At 45.1% G+C, this 26,317-nt stretch overlaps 1 protein-coding gene across 1 annotated transcript in view; it reads left to right on the forward strand.

Annotated features, from left to right (window-relative positions):
- The window catches only part of NUDCD3 (NudC domain containing 3), a 106,750-nt gene that overhangs the window by 74,259 nt on the left and 6,174 nt on the right, over positions 1-26,317 (forward strand). The window contains exons 4-5 of the mRNA XM_003268861.4: positions 11,580-11,723; positions 23,689-23,877. Coding sequence (XP_003268909.1) covers positions 11,580-11,723; positions 23,689-23,877 — 333 coding nt within the window. The remainder of the gene's footprint in view (positions 1-11,579; positions 11,724-23,688; positions 23,878-26,317) is intronic.

Here is a 26,317-nt window from a genome sequence, read left to right on the forward strand (position 1 = left end):
CTTCTGCGAACTGTGATTGTGCCACTGCACTCCACCTTGGGCAACAGAGTAAGACCCTATCTCAAAAAATAAATAAATAAATAAAGTAAAAATAAAAATTCTTGGTCTCTTAATTGCTGAATGATTTTTTTTTTAAGTCGTACCTCACTTAAAACTTCGGAAAAAGTTTATTTTGTATCTCTTGGATTTTGCTTGTCTAAGTGTTTTTCTTCAGAGCTGTACTTTCTTTCTGGCCCGGCTCCAGTTATTCCCTAAGTGTACCTGTCATGGTTGCCTGTCAGCAGTGTTTATTTTTGGTTTTTGTCTGTGGCACCTATTGGACATTGTCACAATGGTAACCCCGGCTGCAACAACTCAACTGATAAAATCAGAATCTGTTCTGGGTTGGTGATTCAGGGGCTTTGCTCAGGCAGCCCAGTGTTTGTATTGGGGCTGTGGATAGAGCTTCACAGGAGAGCCAGATCCTCTACTCTCCAGCTGTAGCTTGATGCAGGCATTATCGGAGCTTTGCCTCTCCTGGAGTTTCTCATTGATCCCTTTTCTGTAGAAATGGATATGATGAGTTCACACTGCCTCTCAAGGATAGTAGGAGACAAATAAGAGTGTATGCATAATGTTTTATGTTCTTTAGAAGAAAAATAGAAAGTGTTCCTATTTTACATCGTAACATTTAAAAAAATCATCTTGCTAGTGAATCTGAAAGAAAACTTCTCAAAATGAAGCTTTTAATTTCATACATTAGTAAAATGTGGTTAGGTCTTTTCCATCACATGTTCTTTGCTCAATCTACTCTGCTCTGTTTAGGAAAAGCAGCTGACTCCCTCTCTCTCTCTCTCCAGTGTACCCACAGAATAGAGACAAGGAACTTTGAGTTAACGACAGATGTTTTTGTGATTGCTCATGTCAGACCTGGGTGATTATAAACTTGGCATTTCATTGAATCACAGAATTGCAATGCTTTTGAAAATTAAACTCCAGAGATTTTTAGTTTAACCTCTCATTTTGCAGATGAGAAAACTCTCATGGTGGGTTGATGGTAGATCATAGACCAGAACCAAGATCCCCTCACCCCCACCCTGTTTTATGGCCTTATTGCAAATGAAGTCATGATTGGATGTTATTGAGGGACAAGTGAATCTGTTTCCCTTGAGTCTTCTTCCTTTCATAGATTGTGAGTGGTCCTGCAGGCTGGTGCAGTCACTGTTGTGACCTGCCATCTTTGTCCTCACCCTGGGTACCTTTTGGAACACCACCTTAGCCACTAGGTATGTCATGTATGGCTCTAACTGATCCCCAGGCTTAGATTCGTAGTGAGGCCTTGCCTGTGAGCTTGATGTAAGTGCTGGAATTTGTGTTAAAAGCTCCATAATGTGTTCTTAGAAGTTGCTTAGGAAAAAATGCAGGAAGATGTTTTATTATAGGAAACTTCCATGACAGAAAAGACTAATAGACTGCATTATTTTTGTATTTACATAATTTTTGAGTGCATAACACATTTATATGTTCAAAAGCACACACTTGTATAACAACACAAGAATCCTTGTCCTGCCTCTGTGTCTTTTCTGTCTTGTCCTGACCCCTCCCCAGCCAGCCCTAACCTAAGTCATCACATAACTGGTTTTGGGGATATTTCAACAGACATTTTTATGCAAGTATATCAAGTATGAACATGTATTGCTCTGTCCCCACCTTTAGCACAGATGGTGCATTACACTTTTTAAGATGATCTTACTGCCCCTGCCTAGTGTCATTTTGGCTGCACCAGGGTGACTCCCATCTCTTTTTACCTCCATGTCCCCAAGTGCCTGAGGGGTGCCCAGTAAATTCTAGGTAGACCTTGCTTTCCCTGGTCATCTGGCTCAAGTGCCCCAAACCCACCATCCCTCACACCTGGGACTCCTGTTCTTTGCTTTTGCCCCCTTCAAACTATAGGCTGATTATTAAACCACCCTCTTGTTAATGGACATTTAGGTTGTTTCCAATCTTTCCTATTGTAAACAATAAAACAATTAATGCCCTTTAATAAACTTCATTTTGCATGTATGCATTTTCATATAGAAAAAATTCCATGAAGTGTAGTTGCTATATTGAAAGGTATATGTATTTCTAATTTCTTTCTTTTTTTTTTTTTGAGACAGGGTTTTGTTCTGTTACCAATCATGGCCCGCTGCAGCCTTGTCCTCCCTAGGCTTAAACAGTCTCTTCCCATCTCAGTCTTCTGAGCAGCTGGGACTACAAGCATGTGCCATCATGCCCAGCTGATTTTTTGTCTTTTGTAGAGATGGGGTTTTCCTATGTTGCTCAAGCTGGTCTTGCGCTCCTGGGCACAAGCAGTCCATTTACCTTGGTATCCCAAAGTGCTGCGATTACAGGCATGAGCCACCACACCTGGCCTGTATTTCTAATTTCTGTAAGTGTTGCTAAACTATCTTCCATATGGGGTTATACTAACTTACATAACCATCAACAATGTACCAGAGCCCTTGGTTTTTCACAAATTTGCTGACAATAGTATGTTATCAAATTTTGGGGTTTCGTAAGTTGAATAGATGAAAAATAGTATCTATGTGTAGTATGAATTTGTATTTCTCTTAGAGTGAGGTGGAGCATCTTTCTACATGTGCCTATCCTTTCTGAACTAGTTATATCTTTTGCCCATTTTCTATTAGGTTGCTGTACTTTTTCTTACTGATTTCTAGGAGTTGTGTATATATTAGAGAGATCAGTCCTTTGTATGTGATATGTATTGCAGATCTGTTGTCCCGTTTTGTTATTAACCTTTTGAGTTGATTTATATTGATTCTCCCGTCTCAGCCTCCCAGGTAGCTGAGACCACAGGCACGAACTGCCATGCCCAATTAATTAAAAAATTTTTTTTGTAGAAATGGAGTCTCCCTGTGTTGCTCAGGCTAGTCTTAAACTCCTAGGCTCAGGTAATCCCCCTGCCTCAGACTCCCAAAGTGCTGGAATTACAGGTATGAGCTGCCATGCCCAGCCTCACCTTACTAATTTTTATGTATTCAAGTTAATTGGTTCTTTGTTTTTTCATGGCTTCTGAAATTTGAATCAGGATTAGATAGGAGTAGATTGCATTTGGTAGAGTTTCTTTGGTCAGTTATTTGAACTCTTGCTGCCTTCTAATCCACTTTGATCTTTTTACTCCATTAGAGTAGTTTTGTCTAAATTCTGCTAATGGTTTCTTTTTTCTTTTCTTTTTTTTTTTTTTTTTTGAGACGGAGTCTCACTCTGTTGCCCAGGCTGGAGTGCAGTGGTGCGATCTTGGCTCATTGCAAGCTCCACCCCCTGGGTTCATGCCATTCTCCTGCCTCAGCCTCCCGAGTAGCTGGGGATACAGGTGCCTGCCACTACGCCCAGCTAATTTTTTGTATATTTAGTAGAGACGGGGCTTCACCATATTAGCCAGGATGGTCTCAATCTCCTGACCTCATGATCCACCTGCCTCGGCCTCCCAAAGTTCTGGGATTATAGGCGTGAGCTACCGTGCCTGGCCCTGCCAATGGTTTCTAATTTAATTGTTGTAGAAATGAAATGATTTGTTTTCTTCATAGAAGACTTCTAAGTGGCAATTTGGGCCCCATCTCATTTGTTCATAACCAACAGCCTAACACAGTATGAATTTTATCACTTACAGTTGATCTTCCCATTGTATTTGATTAGATACAGGCATTCTAAAATGCAAATGTTTAAAAACTACAGATAGAACTTGAAATTGAACAAAATTAGATACAACTGAAGCTGAAAATGGACACTTGATTTTTAAAAATTGTAATAAAATGATCTAGACTGTATACACCATCTGTTACAAGTTGTATGTGAATAAGGATTTTGTGCCATGTTGGTTGTGAGTACTCTGGGTTTTAAACCAGTTTTTGCATCGAATATAACTTTAATTATGCTCAGTACACGTGGATGTGTTTTTTGGATATATCCACACACAGTGCACTTGCATGTGTATCTTCATCTTATTTATTGTTTGGTAAGGGACACATTGCTCAGCTTCCTGGATATCTTCCTAGTCTTAGGGGGGCCTCAGTGGTAGAGTTCTCATCAGAACCTAAGGGTGATGACCTCTGGCCTGTGACATGGCATCTGCCTGAACATGAGTATGCCACAAGATTGTATCTAAGGTGGTCTCAATCTCTTTTCTTCCTTCAGACTGCCTTGCTTGTCCTTTGCTGGCATCCGAGGACTTGTCCTGTGGAATGAGGCTAGAAAGAGGTGTCTCTGTATTTCCCCACTGTGCATCTACTTGTATCTCCAATCTTTCCCTTTACCACCCATACATGGACATATGCTTCCAGTTCTCTGGACATATGTTTTCTGTCTTCACCACTAGGGTATATACCTATGGGTGGAATTGCTGGGTCATGTGGTACATCTATAATTAACTTTTTGAGGAACTGTCAAAACAGTTTTCCAAAGTGGTGGTACCATTTTATATTTTACAGATCCACCAGAAATGTATGAGGGTGCATATTTCTCCATATCCTCATCAACCCTTGTTATTGTCTGTTTTGGTTTTGTTTTTTAATTGTAGCTATCCTACTGGGTATGAAGTAGGATTTCATTGTTTTGATTTGCATTTCCCTCATGACTAATAACATTGAGCATCTTTTTATGTCCTTATTTTCCACTTGTGTATCTTCTTTGGAGAAATGCCTATTCAAGTCCATATGCATGTTTTAATTGGGTTGTTTGCCTTTTTATTATGGAGTTGTAAGACTTCTTTATGTATTCTAGATACTGCACTCTTGTCAGATACATTATTTGCAGATATTTTCTCCCATTTTATGGGTTGTCTTCACTTTCTTGATGATACTCTTTGAAGCACAAAAGTTTTAAATTTTGATGAAGTCAATTTTTTTATTTTTTGCTTTGGCTGCTTGTGGTGTTATATCTAAAACCCATGCCTAACCCAAGATCACAAATTTTAACTCTTGCATTTAGGTTTTTGATCCATTTTGAGTTTAAAAAATTTATTATATGCTATGAAATAGTTGTCCAACTTCATTTTGAATTATTAGACCAGTTTCATTCTTCTGCATGTGGATACTCAGTTCTCATGGTACAATTACTTGAAAATACTATTCTTTTCCCATTGAATTGTCTTGGTACTCTTGTCTAAAATCAATTGATCATAAATATATGAGTTTGTTACTAGACTTTATTTTGAGATGGAGTCTTGCTCTGTTGCCAGGCTGGAGTGCGGTGACGCGATCTTGGCTCACTGCAACTTCTGCCTCTTGGGTTCAAGCGATTCTCCTGGCTCAGCCTCCTGAGTAGCTGGGACTACAGGCACACACCACCACGCCCAGCTAACTTTTGTATTTTTAGTAGAAATATGGTTTCCCCCTGTTGGCCAGGGTAATATCGATCTCTTGACCTCATGATCTGCCTGCCTCGGCCTCTCAGAGTGCTGGGATTACAGGTGTGAGCCACCACGCCTGGCCTGTTACTAGACTTTTTTTTTTTTCTTTTTTGAGACAGAGTCTTGCTCTGTCCCCCAGGCTGGAGTGCAGTGGCGTGATCTCCGCTCACTGCAAGCTCCACGTCCCGGGTTCACACCATTCTCCTGCCTCAGCCTCCCAAGTAGCTGGGACTACAGGCGCCCGCCACCATACCCAGATAATTGTTTTTGTATTTTTAGTAGAGACGGGGTTTCACCATGTTAGCCAGGATGGTCTTGATCTTCTGACCTCATGATCTGCCCACCTCGGCCTCCCAAAGTGCTGGGATTACAGGTGTGAGCCACTGTGCCTGGCTGTTTTTAGACTTAATTCTGTTCCATTGATCTGTATAGATGCCTGTCCTTATGCCAGTACCACACTGTTTTAATTACTGTAGCTTTATAGTAAGTTCTGAAGATTTTATTCCTTGTTTTTGTTCTGTTCCTTCATTATTGACTTGGCTTTTTTGACAGTTTGATTATGACATCTAGGTGAGGCTGGCTCCCTTTTAGTTTATTTTACTTGGAATTCATTGAGCTTCTTGGGTGTAATTTTTTTCATGTCAAATTTGGAAAGTTTTTAGCCATTATTCTTTCAAATATTCCTTCTTTTTTTCTCTTCTGTATGTTGGTATGCTTAATAGTGTCCCTCAGCTTCTGTGGCTCTGTTCATTTTTCTTCACTGTTTTTTCCTCCTGTTTCTCAGTTTGGGTAATCTCAATTGACCTGTCTTCAAGTTTGCTTGTTCTTTCTTCTGAATGCTAAAAAGTGGTTTTGAGCCCCTTTCATGAACTCTTATCTTTTCCCCCTTTTACTTTTGAACTCCAGAATTTGTATTTGATTCTTAAAAAAATAGTAATAATAATTTCTATCTTGCTATCAGTATCAATAGTGAGACTGATATTTATTGATATTCTCTACTTAAAAGACTTTAGTCCCATACTTTCCTTTAGTAATTTTTGCATAGTTTTCTTAGCTCTTTGAGCATATTTAAAATAGCTGATTTAGAGACTGTTTTCTGCTAAGTTCTTCATATGTGGGCTTCCTCAGGGACAGATTTTATTGCTTTCTTTTTCCTATGTATGGGCCATACTTTGTTGTTTCTTTGTAAGTCTCATTTTTTTTTGCTGTTATTGAAAAATGGATTTTTAAATAACACAATGGGGTGACTCAGGAAATCAGATGCTCCTTTCTTCCCATGGTTGCTATTGGTACGTGATATAGTTGTTCCTGTTTAATGACTTTTCTGAACTAATTCTGTAAAGTTTGTATTCTTTATTGTGTCTGACCAGTGAAATCCCTACTTGGTGAACTTAGTGGCCAAGTAATTATTGGATGGCAATTTCCTTAAACCCCTGGGATCAGTAAACACCTGTTTTTGTCGAGGGGCTTCATCTGCCTGTTGGAGCATACCTTCATCGCTTGGCCTAACAGTTAAAAACTGCCTTAGCCTTCATTTCTTGCTGATGTTGAGTCAAAGTCAGCCAGAGGTGAGAGCTTAAGGCCTTCTTAGGTTTTTCCTGAGTGTGCACTGAAGCTCTGTACATTCATGTGTCCTTCTAGATTCCTGGGAAATGTCAAAGCTTTTCAAAGCCCACACGGACATTTTATTTCCTACCTTTGCCTTTGGTTTGCCTCAGTTGTTATCTGCCACCTCAGGAGGCTGCAAAGTTAAAACAATTGCCTGTGTTTTCAACAACACTCCTGGGTTGCGGGGAAGGCTTTTCTGAGTTTAGCCAGAAACAGTCAGTCAGTCTTGCAAATGAGGTCTTCCAGGGAACCATCAGACAGGTCAAATGATGACAGTTCTTTGAGAATGAAGCTTTGAAAGAGCTCTAAGAGTACTGTTTTCTCCAGCGATGGCTGCTACGCTGTACCAGGAATGCGGCCTGCTGAGAGCCTGGAGAGTGGGGATGGGTCTAGGCCAAATTAAAATATCACAGAGCTCACTGTTACTGAGATGTGGTTGTTTTCCTTGAATTAATGTTCCCTGGGTTCCTGCAAACCTTTGGTTGGTTTCCAAAATCCATAAGAAGTTGGTATTGACAATTTTTGCCAACTTTTTGGTTGCTTTTATGGAGGAGAGCTTTTTGGAGGCCTGTAGTAACCACCATTTTCACTGACATCCTTTGGATCAGGAATCTCTTAAATCGTTTTTGTTTTCCTGAGGGTTCTTGCTGCCCTTCTTTTTTATCTTGTTATCACAAATAGTATAGTTTCATCATAACCTCAGAATTACCCAGATTCATTAATACTGTGTATTGTCTAGAAATCTCTGCCTGAACTCCACTCTAGACTGGTTATTTCCTGTTCTGCTGTATAGCTACACTCCTGGTATTTTCTTCCTGCGTTTCTAGATTAAATGCACTGTTTTTGGACTTGAGTTGGATATTCCTCTTTTTCAGTTTTCATCCTCATTTTGTTTTTCTCAAAGTGATATATAATGTAGAATTGTTGTATATCTTAAAATGCATTTATTTTAACTTTTCACTTATTTCTCAGTTTGGGTGTATGTAGAATTCTAGCCTAAAAATAATTTTCCCTTATTAAGATTGAAAGGAATATCTTCTTACACTCAGTGTAATTGATTCTGGAAGTCTATTCCATGTCTTTGTGAGTAAGCTTTTTCTCCTCCTTGGAACTTTTAGGATCTTTTTAAAAACACCCAGTGTCATAAAATTTCATGAGTCTTTCATTCATTGTGCTTAGCTCTTGGTGGGACTTTTCAATCTGGAGGCATATTTTCCTTTGGCTCTGGAAAATTATCTTATTACTGTCATAATTTCTGGAATGCCAAATTGATTGCCTGAATTGATCTCTGTTTCTACCTTGATTTCTTTGACTTTATCTTCCAGCCTCTTTACTGAAGTTTAATTTTAGCTACTGTATTTTAAATTCTTGTGTTCTTTCTTTTTGGCCTAATTGTTCTATTTTCATATTTTATTCTGGTTATATGGATATAGTGTCTTCTCAGATCTCTGTGAAGACATAAAATAGAAATATTTTTGGATATCTTTTTTCCAAATTAGCTCTTTTTTTTTTTTTTTTTTTACTTGTTTTCATCTGCCTGTTTTTTCTCACAAGATGCAATCTTCAGTTCTCTAGTTTTTTTTGTTGTTGTTTTTGGTTTTGGTTTTTTTTTTGAGACAGAATTTCACTCCTGTTGCTCAGGCTGGAGTGCAATGGTGCGATCTTGGCTCACCGCAACCTCTGCCTCCCAGGTTCAAGCAATTCTCCTGCCTCAGCCTCCGGAGTAGCTGGGATTACAGGCATGCAACACCACGCCTGGCTAATTTTGTATTTTTAGTAGAGACGGGGTATCTCCATGTTGGTCAGGCTGGTCTTGAACTCCCAACCTTAGGTGATCTGCCCGCCTCGGCCTCCTAAAGTGCTGGGATTACAGGTGTGAGCCACCATGCCCGGCCTTTTTTTTTTTTAATACAAAAATATTTTTCTCCCATTCTCTTGAGTGGGACCATATTGATGGGTTTGTCTACTGTGTGTCTGAAACCTGCTCTTCCCACCACCACCAACAGCTGAGTGGATTGACCAGTCAGCTTTGCTTTACAGGACATGGAGTCTTGGCCATCCTAATGCTTGAGTGAGTAGGACTTCACTTGACACACAGGCATCCACACTAGGTCCTCAGACTGCTGGTCAGTGTCTTTGGAGCAAGGTCCTCCATTCTTCTGTAGCAAACAGAGGGATTCTTGTCCCTTTCAATGGGGCGTCCAGGGCCATAGCAGTTCCCACATGTGCCCCTGGCCTTGCTCCTGCCGACTCCCAACTGGAGCCTATGTAGCTGTGGCTTCTGGATGTCTCCTACCCTATAGGATTTGTCTCATGTGCCCCTCCTCCTTTTGTCTTCTGCAGATTTGTTGACATCTCATCTGTTCCTGGCCTCCCTGTTCCCCCATTTTCACTGTCTGGGGTTTTTCTTTTCATGCCTATTATGCCTGCAGTTCACAAGAGGTCAGAGAGATGGCTGTCTGTTCCCAGTGTGACATCTTCACCTGGGACCTCTGGAAGCATTTCTTGTCTGGTTTTCTCCCTTGATGATTTGGTTCATTCCCCTGGGTAGGCAGTGTGAGAAGCTTCCCCAAATTTGGAAATTATTATGTTATATAGAGCTGGGTGGGAGAATTATATTTGTTAAGTGAGCTTGTTCTTGTGAAGGCAGGACTGAGAAGCCTTGGGCCCTCTGTGTCGTGTTTCCATTGCACACAAGTTCATGGTTAGACATGATTTGGCCCAACATGTGTCCGGATCATTTCAAGAGTGAGTGGATCTGTTGTTCCATTTGCTCATGTTCCTCATGGTGTTAGAAGGTAGGGAGTGAAGCTCAGTTGCCTATTGTTCAATAGGACTGGCCAAGTAAATACCCTTTTCCATGGTAAATTCCCCTATGAAAGGTCATGCAAGTGTAACTGCAGTCTCATGAGAGGATGCTTCCTTGGAGTCTGCATGTGAACCTGGCAGAGCCGCCCGTGGCTAGCAGAATATCTTTGCTGTGTCCCCCAGTGGGCAGCCTTCTGCCACCTTCTCCCCTCACTGCATGGCTCGGGAACTATCTTTCATTTAGAAACTATCTGATAGGCTGGATGTCGTGGCTCACATGTGTCATCCCAGCACTTTGGGAGGCTGAGGCAGTAGGATCACTTGGGGCCAGGAGTTCAAGACCAGCCTGGGCAACAGCAAGACCCCTGTCTCTACAAAAAAATAAAAATAAAATTAGCCAGGCATGGTGGCACATGCCTGTAGTCCCAGTTACTCGGGAGGCTGAGGTGGAGGGATTGCTTCAGCCCAGGAGTTTGGTGCAGCAGTGAGCTGGGATCACGCCACTGCACTCCAGCCTAGGCAATGCAGTGAGGCCGTGTCTCTTAAAGAAAAAGAAGAAAAACTGACAGTGGTGACTCCTGCACAACATTTCTCCCATTTCCATTTTTTATTTACAAATATTTAAACTACATTTAGGTTATGGTATTGTATTTCATTGGAAATACTAAACTCCAGTTTGGAAAATCTATCAGTTTGGGTTGTCTTTTTTTCCAATCATTTTATAAGCGTTTAATGAGCCACCTACCAAATGACATGGAGAGTAGCTTCCAAATTATTTTTATTCCACATACCTATTAGAAAAAATTTTAAGTACTTGATCCCAGTGTCTTCTTAATGCATACATTATACAGATACAAAATGTAAGTGGAAGTTCTGTTTTATTTCCTCTTCTAATTACTGACCTGTGAACCTCCTGGGGTACGCATACCCTGCTTTGGAGACTGCTGGCTGGAATACATGATGTGAAGTAAAAGGAACCCTACTCCCAGCAGCTGCCAGTCCAGTTCTGGAGACGGACAAGTGGTGGGGCAGGGGTAGGTGTTCCTAGGGCAGTGAGGAAGGTCATGGGGCCAGTCTCTGCCTAGGACAGGCTCAGAGGGAGGAGGGTGAGCTGAGGCTTTTAGAGGCTTGGTTTTGTAAAGAACTGAGACAAAATGCAAAACCATTTGCGGGTGTTGGTGGTATAATGGTGAGCATAGCTGCCTTCCAAAACCAAAGGAGTTGGTCTCATACTCTTGGATGAAGACCAGGCTATAGTCAACCAGGCAGTGCAGTGGCTCACGGAAGGAAGAGGTGATGCCTGTCTCCTGTACAGCAGTCCTGGGGTGAGCAATTCAGGGTGTGCAGCCTCCTCAGCTTTCTTGGTTGCTGTGGTCCAGGGCTGGGCTCCTGCATCTCCCAGGTAGTCACAAGGGGAGGCAAGGGAGAAATACCACTTGTCTCCTCTGCTCACTTTTTGCTGTGACAGTTGGTCTCCCTTAACTGGAGAAGGGAGAAGAAGATTGGGTCACAGCAGCTTCCACCACAGCACTTTACGTTACCAATTATGCTGAGAAAGATTTTCTGGTGGATTTACCTAAATGAGCTGACATCTTCAGGTTGCTCTAGGTGTAAATTAGGCTGGTATGGTTTTCTTCACTGAGATGCCTGCTGAGCCTGATGACAGCGCTGTAGTGTGCAGTCAGGTACCTTGGAAACCGTCACCACTCCCACTGTATAGCACACCAGTGGTCACTCTGATAGGAGAGATGATTTTCTTCTGCTGTGTTCCCAGGTCTCAGTGGCCCTTAGCAGCAGCTCCATTCGTGTGGCCATGCTGGAGGAAAATGGGGAGCGCGTCCTCATGGAAGGGAAGCTCACCCACAAGATCAACACTGAGAGTTCTCTCTGGAGTCTCGAGCCTGGGAAGTGCGTTTTGGTAAGTTTGGGCACCTGTGTGCAGGGCTCCCAGGTGGACTTCAAACCTGTAGTGATGCCCCTTTTGACCAACAAGCCTGTTTACACTTAAGCAGTGAGGTTGTTAATTTCAGCTGCTGGGGCAGATGGGTTTTCCTGAGCACTGCTCAGAGATCACCTCTGTGGGCACTTGAGCTTTGGCCCTTTGAGGTCTTGGTCATTCCCAAGAGCTCCACTGTTCTTACATCTAAGGCAGAAACAAGTAAATTGAAAATGAAAAGCTAGGTTGAATTTTTACAGATGCTACTCTGGAGGGTACAGAGTTAATAAATTCAGAGAATCAGGCTCATTGACCAACTGGCTTTCCTTACCCAGCTGCTGGTTAGGCATAGCTAAGAGTTCAGGACAGTGAGATTAAGGTGTGAATCCAAATGAACAGCTCACATGTTACCAGTTAGCAGACTTGCCCACAAATTGGGCTGCACACCTGGGCCAGATCTGTTGGTGGCTCAGCTCCTTCTCCCCTGTGAAAGCTTTGAAACTTGTCAGTGGTGGCTCTGTGCTGGTGTCCAAGTGGAGGTCACCTACAGATAAATTGAGGCACAGCATGTTCTGAACTAACTTGTTTCCTTTTTTTCTCCTACTGGGGTGTTTACAGGGCATGGTAAAAGGAATAAAGGTGAAAATAAAAATATAATGTCTGGACAAAAGTCTTTAGAATTTTATACAGATATATTCTTCATATGTGCAAAGTATGCAATAAAGGTATCTGTTTTGGTTTCTATAAGACATGCTTGGCAGGCTTCTGCCTGGGCTTCCCTGGCCAGTGCTGACTGGCAGGGACAAACTATCTCTTGGGCCCACAGTGACTCTGTCCTGGCTGTCCTCATGCTCGGAGGGACATGCGGGCCAGGCACTGAAAAGAGGGTATTCTGTCAGTGCTGCAGGAACCTGGACCAACCTTAACTCTGGTCTTGATATCAAGCCTGGACAGTGGAGCTCACTCTGGCTACACAGAGGTGGGGCCAACCTGGGCACAGACAACATGCTTCTTGGTGCTGCTGTGGCCTCAACTGCTCACTCTCCTACTGAGTGTTTCATCCTAAACAGGGCCTCCTATTTAGGCCCTACGTGAGGCCCTATGTGTGATGTGTAGAGTTTCCAGCAATGGGGCTAGGACTGGCCCATCCCAGTTCTGACTCTCCTGGCCACCCAGGGCCTACCTCTGCTGATGGCCAGCGGTAGATGGCAGTGGTTCTTGTTCTAAATCTCACCCTGTGTGCTCCCCTGCCTGTGGCATTCAGCAGCCAAAGACCAGAGAAGTCCTCTTCTCCTGCCTGCAAGTACTGTGATGATCACCCCATCACCCAGCAGTTCAGTTCCTCATCCTCTGACCCCAGACATATAAAGCCTATGCATTATTACACAGCCTGGAGCCTTTTCCCAAGCTATGGGCTCCTGTGACCACTACCAGTTCCTTTCCTTTATGTCATACTTGACTTTGCAGATGCCATTACGGCCTTCCCTCACTTGAGCTTCACGTGGTTGTGGAGGTATTAGAGCATGAATGGTGCACTAGTAGTTCTGGGGCCGGCTAGCTTGCCCTCTGAAGGTGCAGCCCTGGCTGCCTGGATTGCGCTAGTGAGCCCGTGATCCTGGGGTTGCCATCTCCATGGACTGAGAGGTCGTGACAGCCCTGCCTTAAAACACTGACCTTGACTCTCCTGCCTTCTGTTGGGTGAACTCAGTGCAGAGCATGGAGCAGGTCACGATGCTCTCAAGTTGGTTCCCTCTGAGCGAGGAGCTCTTGGTGAGCCTCCCCATGTGGTCCAGTTGCACTTTGTAGATACTTCATACAGAAGCCCAAAGCCTTAGTCACTGGTCTTTGAGCCCATAGCCACCGTATTTGGAATCCGTTGGGATTACAATCAGGGTGCCAATGATTCCTTTTACTTTACACTATTTGCATAAATATGTGATTATTAATACATAGCTCAACTCTTAAGGGTTTTGTTGACAGAAGTGATTCTGACTTCTTCGTGGATATTTCAAAGCCATGTTTCTTTTTTGTGTGCGTTTTGTACACTTGTATGTGTAAATACAAGTGGAATAGGAATGTGACTAGTGGCCAAAACATTAACTTCTTTTAACAATGGCCGCCATTCAATGAACACAGTCTTTGGGCCAGGCTCTTTGTGAGGTGCCTTACAATCTGTTTAATTCTCTGCAAACTTATTTTACAAATTGGGACATTGAGGCTATGAGAAGGTAAGTAGCTTGGGAAGGGGGTAGAGCTAGACCTCAAACCCATGCCTGCCTTGTCCCAGAAGGCTTTTTCCAGTGCTGTGAGAAACGGGAGTCTCTGGAGAAGGCTCAGACCTGTTGAGGCTGGGAAGCATTGCTCCCTTTCACCTGAAAGGCTCCGTGGAGCAGAACATGAGGAGGGAGGAGTGTGGGTCCCCACTGTGGGTTTCAGAGTCTTCCCTGTGTTAGGTAAATGTGTGAGATGCAGCCACCAGGCAGGAGGTTGGGGGAGCTGTGCCTTAAGAGGATAGCTGGATGTTCAGCTTTCATGCCAGGGCCCCCAGGGCCGTAGCACAACCCTGGCAGGCCTGTCTCCACCTGTGTGTTCTGCTTGAGTCCAGGCTTCATTTGTGCCCTGGCTGCCTTTAGTTTTTCTAGTTAGCTTTCATCAAACACCTGCTACTCAAAGAGCTTATAGAAATTCAGCAGAACCATTGCAGACTGAGGGGCACCTGTCACTGCCCGTGAACACGGCTCCTAAATATTCTCTGCTAAAAATCCCTCTACAATTGAAACACTGCATGAGTTCTTTCCCATGGTTCCTTAAAGTGCCTTTATTATCGATAGATGGCATTGCGTTCCTAATGCACCTTCACCTGTGAGAAATCAAGTACCTGAATAAAGAGGAGTTACGGAGAGCATTTAAACTCTTCCCATAGTGCTCCCATGCAGGGCTCTATCTGCCTCCACCTCTTTCTGGACCACGTAGCCTCTAGTGCAGTAAACACAGAGTGTATCACAGAAACTTTGCTGTTTACAGGAGCTAAGGTGTTTGTTGTCTTCTTGATTTAATCATTTATTTATGTGTGACCTTTTAGGCCCACATTGTTTCCTCTGATTACATATCTGAGATAATATTGTGAATTAATGAGCCGATTGCTTTGATTCACGAAGATCCTGTTTGCCTCCCGCTTGCTTCGTCGTGTCTGCTGTGTGGAGCTTGGCACACTGCTTTGAGCGTGTGGATGCAGAGAGGGACTGCAAATGAATCAGAGGGGCTGGCTTTGGGTTGCAGCTCCCTGTCAAGCAGCTGCCTGGTTTTGGGTCATCTCTTTAGCCTTGCTGTACTTCCATTTCTCACCCTTCAAACAAGGTTGAGCACTGTAGTCTCGTTGATCTCCAATGTTTGTTGGTTTCTTATCATTAAGTACCCAACCCTGTGCAGGCACTGGGGATGGCTAAAGAAAGTGAGTTGAGGGCTTTACTCTAAAGGGTTGGAGATGTCCTGTGAATGTGGCCTTATTTGGGAAAAGGGTCTTTGTAGATATGATTAAGGATCTCTCAAGATGGAATCATCCTGGATTATCCAGTGACACCTGTCTTCATAAGAAACAGGAGAAGACAGAGATAGACACAGAGAAGGCCATGAGAAGATAGGGCAGAGACGAATGATATAACCACCAAGCCCAGGAACACCTGGAGCCACCAGAAGCTGGAAATGGCAGGAAGGATCCTCCCCTAGAGTCTCTGCAGGAGCATGGCCCTACTGACAGCTGGATTTCAGAGTTCTGGCCCATGGGGCTGGGAGATAATAAATTTGTATTGCCTTAAGTCGCCTGGTCTGTTGTTCCCCATTAGGGCAGCCCCAGACACCAGTGCAGGTCTCCCATCACAGCACTGCTGTGAGGCCACATGAGATGAGAAGGATGCAAAGGGATGGCGTCCAGAGCTGCGCTGCTGCCACCACCCCCAGCTCCTTGGTTAGAGATTCTGACCTTCTGACCTCCCGGCAGCCCAGTGCAGACATGGCCTTCGCTTCCCAGCTGCCTTCCACATAACCTGCTCCTCCCTGTGCCGTGGATCCCACATCAGCCAGCCAGGGCAGGCAGGGGTGGCTGCTAAAACCGTATGACAGTTCTTGCCTCCCTCCCTCCCTCCCACACTTCAGAATGTTAAATGAGACTTCTTGACTCAGGCAAGCTCCTTTCTTGGTTACAAAGATGTAAAATCAGCCGTGGCAACGGCACCAGCTCTTTTTTCCGATAGCTCGTTCAGTCCCCAAAGCTAGGCAGTTGGCATGCGCACCGTCCTCCTTTCTTCCTGCAGTCGGGGGAGCTGACAGGCTGTCCTCCATGCTGCCGTGGGTGGCTGCTCTGCTGCGTGGGCTCTTGGACATGGCTGTGCTTGAGATGGTCGTTGTAGCTGTATGTGAGGTGAATGCTGTTCCATATACACTTCTTCGTGTATTGACGTGGTGCACACACAAGTCATTTAAAATCAGTGAAATTGCTCTGGAGTATTGAGGAGTTAGACCTTGAAGCTCAGGCTTTAAAACTCATCATAATATATTTGTTTATGATTTTTGAACCCTGTGAGTGTTTTTGTGCAAGCTGTATCCACCGCCTCCCCCCAATTTAGATTATTTCTCAAAAGTGGAATTCTAGTGTAATTGCAGCCTCTGAGCTGTTGCTGTGGTTCTCCCTGGTGGATGAGTTGTTTCTGGAGTGTCGCCGATGACATTAGCCCTGTATCCCCACATCCCCACCAACAGTGGGCTTTTCATCTTCACTTATCTTTGCTAGTTTACCCAGATATTCCAGTGTCACTTCTTAGAACAATTGTAAGGATGAAACGAAGATGGGTGGTTTATTGTCTACTTGTCCTCATTGGCGAGCCACTTTCCTGAGTCCCTACAACCTTTCCTGGCTCATTGAGGCCATCCCATGGATTACTTAACATACTTCTTCATAAATTCAGAGTGGGAACTACAGATTAAATTACCTTAGCATTTTGGCAAGAGCCCAGAGCCTGGAAATTAGTATGTGAATGTAATATGAGCCCTTAAGCCTTCAGTGCAAGTGATGTCTCTAGGGAGAGCCCTCAGTGTTTTTCAGGGGAAATCAGAATCCGTCATCAGTTCCAGTAGGGAAGAGCTGAAGCTTACGGATTTAGCAGAAGCTGAAGCTTACGAAATTTAGCCCAAGGAAACCTGTTCCAGTGTGAGTGGAAGGAATGTACTGAGCAGAGCCGGCTAATGGTGCCTGTTAGTGGCACCATGGACAGAGTGCTGGGCACCCTTGTTTCATGGGGTTGGAGGAGAGGAAGGGAACGCAGCTCGGCATTGCTTTGTCGGCCCCATCCCTGGAATACGTGGGCCTTCCAGCCACACTCAGACCACAGCTGGATCCTATCTGGCCTATACAGTGTTTTAATTTTGTTTCTAATTTTCAAACTTAAAAAAATATTTGACAGCATTGAAAATCAGGAGATTGCCCATAACAGTGCTGACTTGTGGAGTGTCCTGAGAAGCCGAATCTGCTCCAGTGTGGCCCACATTCCCCCAGCAGCAGGTGCTGAGCAGGTGCCCTGGACCTCTGCCACGCTGTCGTCTCACCCCGTTATCTGCTCTCGTTCCGAGGTGCCTTCCCGGAAGGAACGTCCCACAGCATTCCCATAAGTCTCATTGGCCCAGTCTCGATCACGCGGGCAGCTGTGAGGAGTAAAGTCGTCCTCGCTGGGCACATTGCTTCCCTGAATAGAAATGAGGTTCCGTTACTAAGGAAGGAAAGGGATATAAATGCTGGTGAGTCATCAGCGCAGATTGGGGGATGCTGAGGTAAGTTTATTCATGTTGAGGTGGAAGTTTCTGTGAGGACATTTTGGGAACACTGTTCAGCCTGCAGTCAGGGGTCCCTCAGAGAAATGGACTGATTAGAGGTCTGGGACTGGGTAGATAAAAGAGGAACCTGGAGCGTTTTGTTATGCTGGAAAATGAGAACGTGCCAGGGAAATGATGGAGCACCATCAAAGTCAAGCAACTTCCACCAAGCTTGTCTGGGATCGTTTCACACCAACATAATTAAGCATGGTAATGAGTTATAAGCCATTGAGAGACCAGAGAGGCCAGGAATCCAGGGGTCAGTACTGATAGCAATAGATAGGTAACTTCATTGCAGAAGAGAAGGTGCTTGCTTCAGTAAGAAGCATAAGCCACCAGTCAGTGTGGAGGGACTAGGGCAAGAAAGTCATCATTTCCCAGCCTTCGTGGGAGAGATGGGACCAGCAGATACTACGCGGGGCAGGGTGGAGCAGGGATGCAGGGGTTCTGGAGAGGAGAGTTTGCAAGTCAATAACTACAGGGAAGTCAGACCTCCCTTTGGCCAGGTAACTTGAGTGAACGACCCACCCACTGAGGGCTGTGGATGTTGTGTGCCTGCAGGTGGAACATGTGTGTGTCCAGCTGGGTGTGCACACATGAGTTAATCAGGAGATGTCAGGGGAGGAAAAAGGCTGTGGAAATGTCCCAGATTAAAGAGGACAGGACTCTCAAGATGCAGGAGGGACTCTGGACTGGTCCCTGTTCCGTAAATCATCATAAGTTATTTCCTTATCCTTAGGAAATAACTCAGGACAAAGGGCCAAGATGAATGCAACCTATTCTTAAAATGGTTCAGAGAAAATATTATGTTATTATATATTATACATATAGCATACATACAGAGTGAGAGAGCTGTGTGCAGACACACAGCTACTAAACACTTGTATGGGTGTTTTTGTACTTGTCTTATTCTAGTAACTTTAAGCTTTAAATTCTTTCCAAATAAAATGTTAAAAAAAATGAGAAGGCTAATAAGCACATGAGAAGCTCAACGTCATGAGTCATTAGGGGAATGCAAAGCAAAACCATGATGAGATACCCCTAGACACCTCTTAGAAGAGCTGCTAAGAAGGCAGACAGCACCAAGCGCTAAATGAGACGGGGCACCTGGTGCTCTTCTGTGCTACTGGTAGGGGTGCAGTGGAGTGGTCAGTCTGGACAGTAGCTGACATCACGTGACCCAACACACGCATTCCTGGCTGCTTACCAAGGAGAATAGAAAGCAGGCAGATCTCTACAGGAGCTCTCTACCTGATTGCAAAACACTGGAAATGCCCACATGTCCACAAACAAGTGTGTGGTCTGCCTGTGCCGTGAAGCACAGTGTGGCTGAGCGTCAGAGTCCCCACACTCAAAGGAGGCAGCAGATATAGGGATGCACACTGTGTGATTCCACACATGTGACATTCTGGACACGGACATGCTGGATGGCAGAACGAGCATCGGGCTGAGAGGACTGCTGAGAAGGGGAACAGGGCTGCTGGGATGTGGGTTGATTGTAGCAGCAGCTCATGGAGATGTGACCTCAAAAGAGTGATTTTTACTATGTGCATACTATACCTCCACAAACTTGACTTTAAAAAAATAAAATATTCACAGAAAAAAACAAAAGTGTAAAACCGTCAGACTACTTTATCAGAGGTTATTTTTAGATAGAGGCCTTTGAACTCCATCCTAGGAACATTGTACCCATGTCCTCCTAGAACTGCATCTTGCACTGGGTGTCAGAAGACAGCCCTGCAAGACTTGTATGCTCTGTACCATTCAGTGGTTTTGAAGGTTAACTACCAGAAGTCATATCTGAGGCCTCCCAGAAGCATTACTCTAACGAAAGTAGTTAAATGTGGACAGTGACAGCAGAAACATTTACACATTAAACCAGTTTATAGAACATGAGAATGTTCAGAGCATAAAGAAGCTTGTCAGCTCAATGACTTAAGAGGCGTGGGCCATTAAAAAAAAAAGGTCTGGAGTTTGGGAAGGAGAAAGGAATGGGGATCTGCAGCTCAGAGTGAGAGATTCTGTAAAGGAACAGTGTGGAGAGGGACTCCAGGCAAGTCAAGAACGATGTTAGAATGCCCTTGTTTAGAATAATTATCATGTTAATAATATTGTTCATATTGTTTTTACTAATATGCTCATCCTTAGAAAATAGAAGATATTCTAAGGGTACTAAGTAAATACTTAACTAAAATTTTGCAACTGAGACCTTGGTCCTCCAGAGCGTTTACGAGAACCTTTATAGAAAACACCTCAGGTCCTGTTTGCTGCCCCAGCATGGAGGTCAGCCCACTTGCTTACAGTGATGACAGGTGGAAACTTGACTGGAGCAGGTCTGGAAGGCAGAGGAGGCAGGCCTGTGTGTATACGGTCAGGACAAGGGACCAGTGGTGCTAGCCACACCTGTGGGATGGCTGTAATTAAACACACACACACACACACACACACACACACAAAAAAAAAAAAAAAAAAAAAAAAAAACAGAAGATAACAAGTGTTGGTGAGGGTATGGAGAAACTGGAGCCGTTGTATGCCACTGGTGGAAATGTGAAGTGGTGCAGCTGCTTTGGAAAATAGTATGGTAGTTCCTCAAAAAGTTAACTGTAGAATTACCATATGACCCAGCACTTCTGGGTAAATATGCAGAAGAATTGAAAACAGGGACTCAAACAGATATATGTACATCAGTGTTCATAGCAGCATTATTCACAACAGCCAAAAAGTGGGGGCACCTGAAATGTCCATCAGTTGATGAATAGATAAACAAAATGTGGTTTATCCATACAGTGGAATATTATTCAGCCTTAAAAAGGAATGAAGTTCTGATTCATGCTGCAACATAGATGAACATTGAGGAGGACATTATGCCAAGTGAAATAAGCCAGACAAAAACAAACAGATAACTGTATTATTCCATTTGCGTGAAATGTCCAAAACAGGCAAATCTGTAGAGGCAGAATCATTAGTAGTTGCCAGTGGCTTGGTGGGGTTGAGGGAACAATTTAGAGGAAGGGGTAGAGCAAATGGGGAGTGACTGATAATTGGCACAGGGCTTCTTTGTGAGGTAATGAAAGTGTTTTGAAACTAGATAAAGGTGATGGTTGTGCACCATTGTGGATATACTACATGCCATTGAGTTCACTTTTGAATGGTAAGTTTTGTGTTAAGTGGATTTTGCCTCCATTAAAAATTGTTCAATATAAAGTAGGCTCACATCTCCTCCTAAAATACCTCACTGATGCACATGCGTGACGTCTGTGAGTGAGGATGGCCCCCTTGGAGAGCTGCACTGCCCAGCATAGTAGCTGCTAGCCACATGTGGCAGCTGAGTAAACACTTGACAGGTGGCTCACGTGACTGAAGAACTGAATTAGTTTATTTTAATTAACTTAAATTTAAAACCTACTTGATTTAGTTACTGGAAAACCTTGAATATTTTTGGAACAACTTGGGATATACCCTTTCAATTGTAAATATTATGAAATCTAAACACAGATCAAGTATTTCTGATGAAAAAGTGCAGTGCTCATCTTAATTTTTGTTGGGTTCAAGTGTACTTCTGTGTCCAAAGTACACTTGTGGACACAGAAGATTTGAGGATGTTCCCCTCCTTCCTGTTGGGCAGGTGGCTCATTGTCTTCAGGTCCATCTCCCACTGTGCCCAGGAGCCCTCCACTCCGGGTGTGTGTTTGGACCTGGCCGGTGAAACCCTGTGTTGGGGTCTGTGGAGTGCTGAAAGGCCTGAGAGCACCAGCACCGTACCCTGGATGGTGTGTAGGCCGACCCCCTGCCCACATAGTGCTGGTGGTGGGCTGTCAGCCCCAGTGTAGCTCTGCTTTGCCTCTTCATGCTGGGCAATCTGGAAAAGGCCCTTACTTCCAAGGGTTTGTCCTCATTTTTAAATACAAAAAATGATATGTATGGTAAATGGTAATGGTATGTATTTTACGGGACTTTTGAACGCTAATAAAATAAGTTACATCGATCACAGTAATAACTACTGGTGAAGTTAAAAAATTCGTAAAGGATCTCTTCTTTCCAGAGACTTACAGTTCTACAAGTTCCTCTGAAGTCTTCCTTGGAATAGAGAAAACAATGCATTTCCCTCTTGGAAGGTTTTCATTGCATCAGCTTGGTAAAGACGAGGTAGAGTTCATAGTGTTGGGGTCTCTGAGGGTGAGTCAGGTCCCCGTCACACAAACTGTAAAGTCAGCGACAAACCAGCTTAGCAGAGTGTCTGGAAATGGAAGATTCATCCCAAATTTAAATTGACACTGGCAGAGCAGCGTCATTTACTGGGTAGAGCTGGCGTGTAGGGGAGCCACCCACTCCTCCTGTTCACCACTCCCCGTATCTGCTCTGGGAATGTCAGACAAGATTTCTGGGATGCTGTCTTCAGGTCATGATTGCAGGTTTTTGTCTTGCTCTTCTCAGTTCCGGAAAATCTCCATTGTGTGCTCTCCCGCACCACAGCAGTGCCCACCCTCTTCATTAGTAGAGCACATTCTCGGACTTGATCCCTGGGCTCTGCAGAGTCTGGTGCTGAGTACCTTCTGTGGTGTGGGTAGGTTTTGGCAGCAGGGGCTTGGAGGTGGGAAGGTGGAAGGTGCAGTGTTAGGACACTGCTCTCTCAAGCCCGTGTATGCTGGTGAGTCTCCAGTGCTCCCTCTTGGGGGGACATGGTGTCCTGTGGACTCACTGTGACCTCTTGAGTGTCACAGTTACCCTGAGTGTGGCTTGGTAGGTTTTGCCCACCCGGTCAGTAAGTGTCCTGGTGGCTGCACCTCCATGGATGAGAGCTGCTCTCACTTGAGGGCCCTTTGCTACCTTTTCTCCCTTTCTGTGAGCACCTTAGTGGTTTAATCCCATCAGAGAGTCCCATCACACTTGGGCATGTGAGTGTACTCTTTCAATTGTAAACATTATGAAATCTAAACACAGATCAAGTATTTCTGATGAAAAAGTGCAGTGCTCATCTAGGGCAAAGTAGACAAACCCACTCTGTTGCTTCTTGGCCACTCTGGTAAGAATTTTGAGCCCAGCCACTGACCACAGCAGATGCAGCCAGTTTTCTTGTTTTCTGTGTCCCCATGACCACTGATAACGGGGCATGGTGTGGCCAGGGCCCTCTGTGTCCCTGGGACAGGCCAAGCAGCCAGAGTCACCTAGGTACATACAGCACCCCTCACGTTTGCTCTCATACTGCAGTTCTAGTTGTCTTTAAGTTTTTACGGTAATGACATGAGTCTCACAGACCCCAACACTGAGGGCTGGATCGTAAGTGCTGGGTGCTGCTTCCTTTGACCAAGGGGTGTCTGTGCCATCCCCACAGAGGTGCCCAAGGAGGCCAGGACCACTTTTGGGGTTGGTTCTTGATGGTCATTTCTCCTTCCCAAGCCATCAGAGAACTTTAGGGAATGGGGCTGGAGGACCCCCTCATACAGCAAGCTTGGCCCCAGTGAGGAAGAAGTAGGGACAGGGCATGGTGCTCTGTCATGGGGTGAGGACTCCCCAGGAGATTCTGTCATACATTAGGCTGAGCCCTAAGTCTCACAGGTCCCAGCTTACCCCCAAGATAGCAGAATGCTGGGTGTTGCTCTTGGAAGCAAGAGAGGTCACTGGAGAGGTAGTTGGTTGGTAAGAGCTAAGCAGAGCCTTCCATGGCAAGCGTGGGGGCAGGCTGGGCTGGCCCAGGACAGGTCCTGGTGTGGGGGGTGTTAGGGGTCTTGGAAAACAGCCTTTCTTGATGAGAGTAGGCAAGGTGAGCACATGGAACAGGCACTGTCCTGAGTATCCAGGACCTGCTGAAGAAGGACAAAGGCATCTTCCAGAATGTCAGTCCCCTCAGGTATGTGCCTCCTAGCTCTTCCCTGGGATATGTTGTTAGCACAGGCAGCAAATGCATTCCCAGGTGCAGAGGGTCCTGCCTTGGGTTCTGGCACCCCCTCTTGTCTGTCACCTCCCTTTGTGTAGTTGGTCCTGAGCTTATCCTGGACACCCATCCCTCAGTGGGCTCTGCTCTGTCCCCAGCCCTGGACACCTGTCTCAGGTCTCTGACTCAGGTCTCTGTCCTGCTTGTTCCCAGGTGAACCTGAGCAAGGTGGGCGAGTATTGGTGGAACGCCATCCTGGAGGGAGAAGAGCCCATCGACATTGACAAGATCAACAAGGAGCGCTCCATGGCCACCGTGGATGAGGAGGAACAGGCGGTGCTGGACAGGCTTACCTTTGACTACCACCAGAAGCTGCAGGGAAAGCCACAGAGCCATGAGCTGGTACAAGCACGGCAGTCCTGGAGAGCCCACCCTTTAGGCCCTTGTGCTGGTGACAAGGCCGATAGTGGCAGAGGGGTTGGTGATGACGGTGGGGAAGAAGGTTGTGTGGACCAGCTTCGTGCCATGTCCTAGCCTAGCAAGGAACCTGTCTTACCTGCTCTTGTCCCCAGTCACTGCCTCACAGGTGCACTCCGGTCTTTCAGCTGTGTTCTAATATCCGGGCTGAGAGCCCAGATAACAGGACCTCTAAGGGTGTCATGAGATGTGCCCTGCCTGCACCAGAGCCTGGTAACATCAAGTGTGTTGATGGCTTTTGTTTGTGCCTCATCTGCACATATCTTCCCATGAAGAGTCGCTTGGTGGGACCTTTGGTAGAGGAGGGGAGGGAGCCAGCCTGCAGAGCCAGTTTCTGGATGTTGGAGGCCAGCATGTGAAGACTCTGTGATGTCAGCAGTGGGTTAGGGAGGAGGAAGAGAAAGCTTCCTGTCTGACCAGCATAGTGCCCAGTGTAGAGTTTGCTCATGGCCAAAGAGAATGATTAATTAGATGTATACATTCTTTCTTCCTATTTTAATAACCCCAAGAGTAGCTATTTAGGGAAAGAAGGGTTGCTTTTCTCAGATTATTTTTAACCTCCCGTGTCCCATATACCCAGCATGTGGGTTTGGGCCGCAGTACAGCAGGGCATGCGGACCCAGTGCAGCCTTGAGTCAGTGGGGAGGGGTCATCTGCTGGGCACAGTCTCCTTATTTTTGTTCTGTAAACACGGACCACCTCCTCCCCGTGAAGATCGCTCATTGATATTTTCTTCTCATTTTGTCTCTTGGAGGAAACTTACCTTGTGGTGTATCTGGATTGTCTTAGTCTTGCCTTCCGGTACAGGCAAGACTAAGACTAAGGTACACGTATTAATACATCGTAGGTGGTTCTGCAAGCCCTGTTGCTGTGTGTCGTCCGTTCTTGCCTGTTTTCACAGACAAGTGCATCCTGCCCTTATGAGGTGAAGGAGCCTGCGGAGAGGAGTGTCAGCATGTTCTCTTCACCTGGCCCTGCCACACCAGGGGCATGTCCTGAGCACTTAGTACACACAGTTAAGGTGGGGTTGACTGGCTGTACAGTACCCCTGAAAATACAGTTTGTTTGTTTTTTGTTTTTTGTTTTTGTTTTTTTTCCCCCACAATAGAGAGATTGAATTTCTGAGGTTGTGACTCAGTAGCTTAAGCAGCAGGGATGGGGTTTGATCTCTGATCTGATTTCACACCTGTCTGTCCTCGCAGCCCTGTCCACCCTGGCCGTTGTCTCTATGGAAGAGAATGTTCCTCTAGGTTTGGCCCCTTTTTCCACCCGGGGCATGGCAAGCTTAAAGGACATCTTTGCTTGGCCCATGTCCATGCAGAGTTTGAAGCCTCAGGTAGTATTGCAGCACGTGCTCAGCTGAGCTCAGCTCAGGTGCTTAGACAGCCAGACCTGCCTGGTTATGGCTCATTCCAGTTATGCTGCATTTGCCTGTGGCCACTAGATGAAAGGCCAGCCTTTGAACCTTTGCCCTATGGGTAGGGCTTCTCATGGTAGTGTTTGGGGGTGGGGTATGTGAGGGTCTGCCCACTCTGTGCCCATATTCAGCACTGGGTCCACAAAAGGGCTGAGATCTATTCATGAGTTGACCTTTGGGAGAAAGAGTCTGTTTTGACTGGAGAACATGAACCCAGATGCCTTTTGTCCTAGGCAGGTAAGAAGGCAGTCTTGCCACGTGCCCCTTAGAAGTGTCTTTTTGTGCCACAGGATGGAGGGTCTAAGGTCAAGTGGTTTCTCACATCTTCCCCAGACACTGACACTGAGTCTTTGTTACAGAGAGATGATAAAAATTGTTGTAGTTTGAATGGCATTTGTGCGTTTTTCAAAGCCTTGATGAAGTTTTTGTAGACTTTATTTATTTTTTTAAATTTTTTTGAGACAGAGCCTCTCTCTGTCACCCAGGCTAGAATGCAGTGGTGTGATCTCAGCTCACTGAAACCTCTGCCTCCCAGGTTCAAGCGGTTCTCCTGCCTCAGCCTCCTGAGTAGCTGGGACTACAGGCACACACCACCATGCCCAGCTAATTTTTGTATTTTTAGTAGAGACGGGATTTCACCATGTTGGCCAGGCTGGTCTCGAACTCCTGACCTCAGATGATCCACCTGCTTTAGCCTCCCAAAGTGCTGGTATTACAGGCATGAGCCACCACGCCTGGCCAGTTTTCTGTAGACTTTAGCTGTTGAGGCATGGGAGAAGCTAGGATGCTCTGGCTGTTTTTATCTGTAAGCCCTCATGTTTCCTGTGATTGTATCTCTTACAGAACCTTATATTCAAAAACAAAATAGCATTAATACCTGCTCATTACTGGAGTTGCCAGTAGTGCCAAGGACACGCGTGGAGGTGTCAGGGGCTCCACCAGCCTTTT

This window comes from Nomascus leucogenys, chromosome 17 (assembly GCF_006542625.1).
Source record: "Nomascus leucogenys isolate Asia chromosome 17, Asia_NLE_v1, whole genome shotgun sequence".
NCBI classification, from domain to species: domain Eukaryota; kingdom Metazoa; phylum Chordata; class Mammalia; order Primates; family Hylobatidae; genus Nomascus; species Nomascus leucogenys.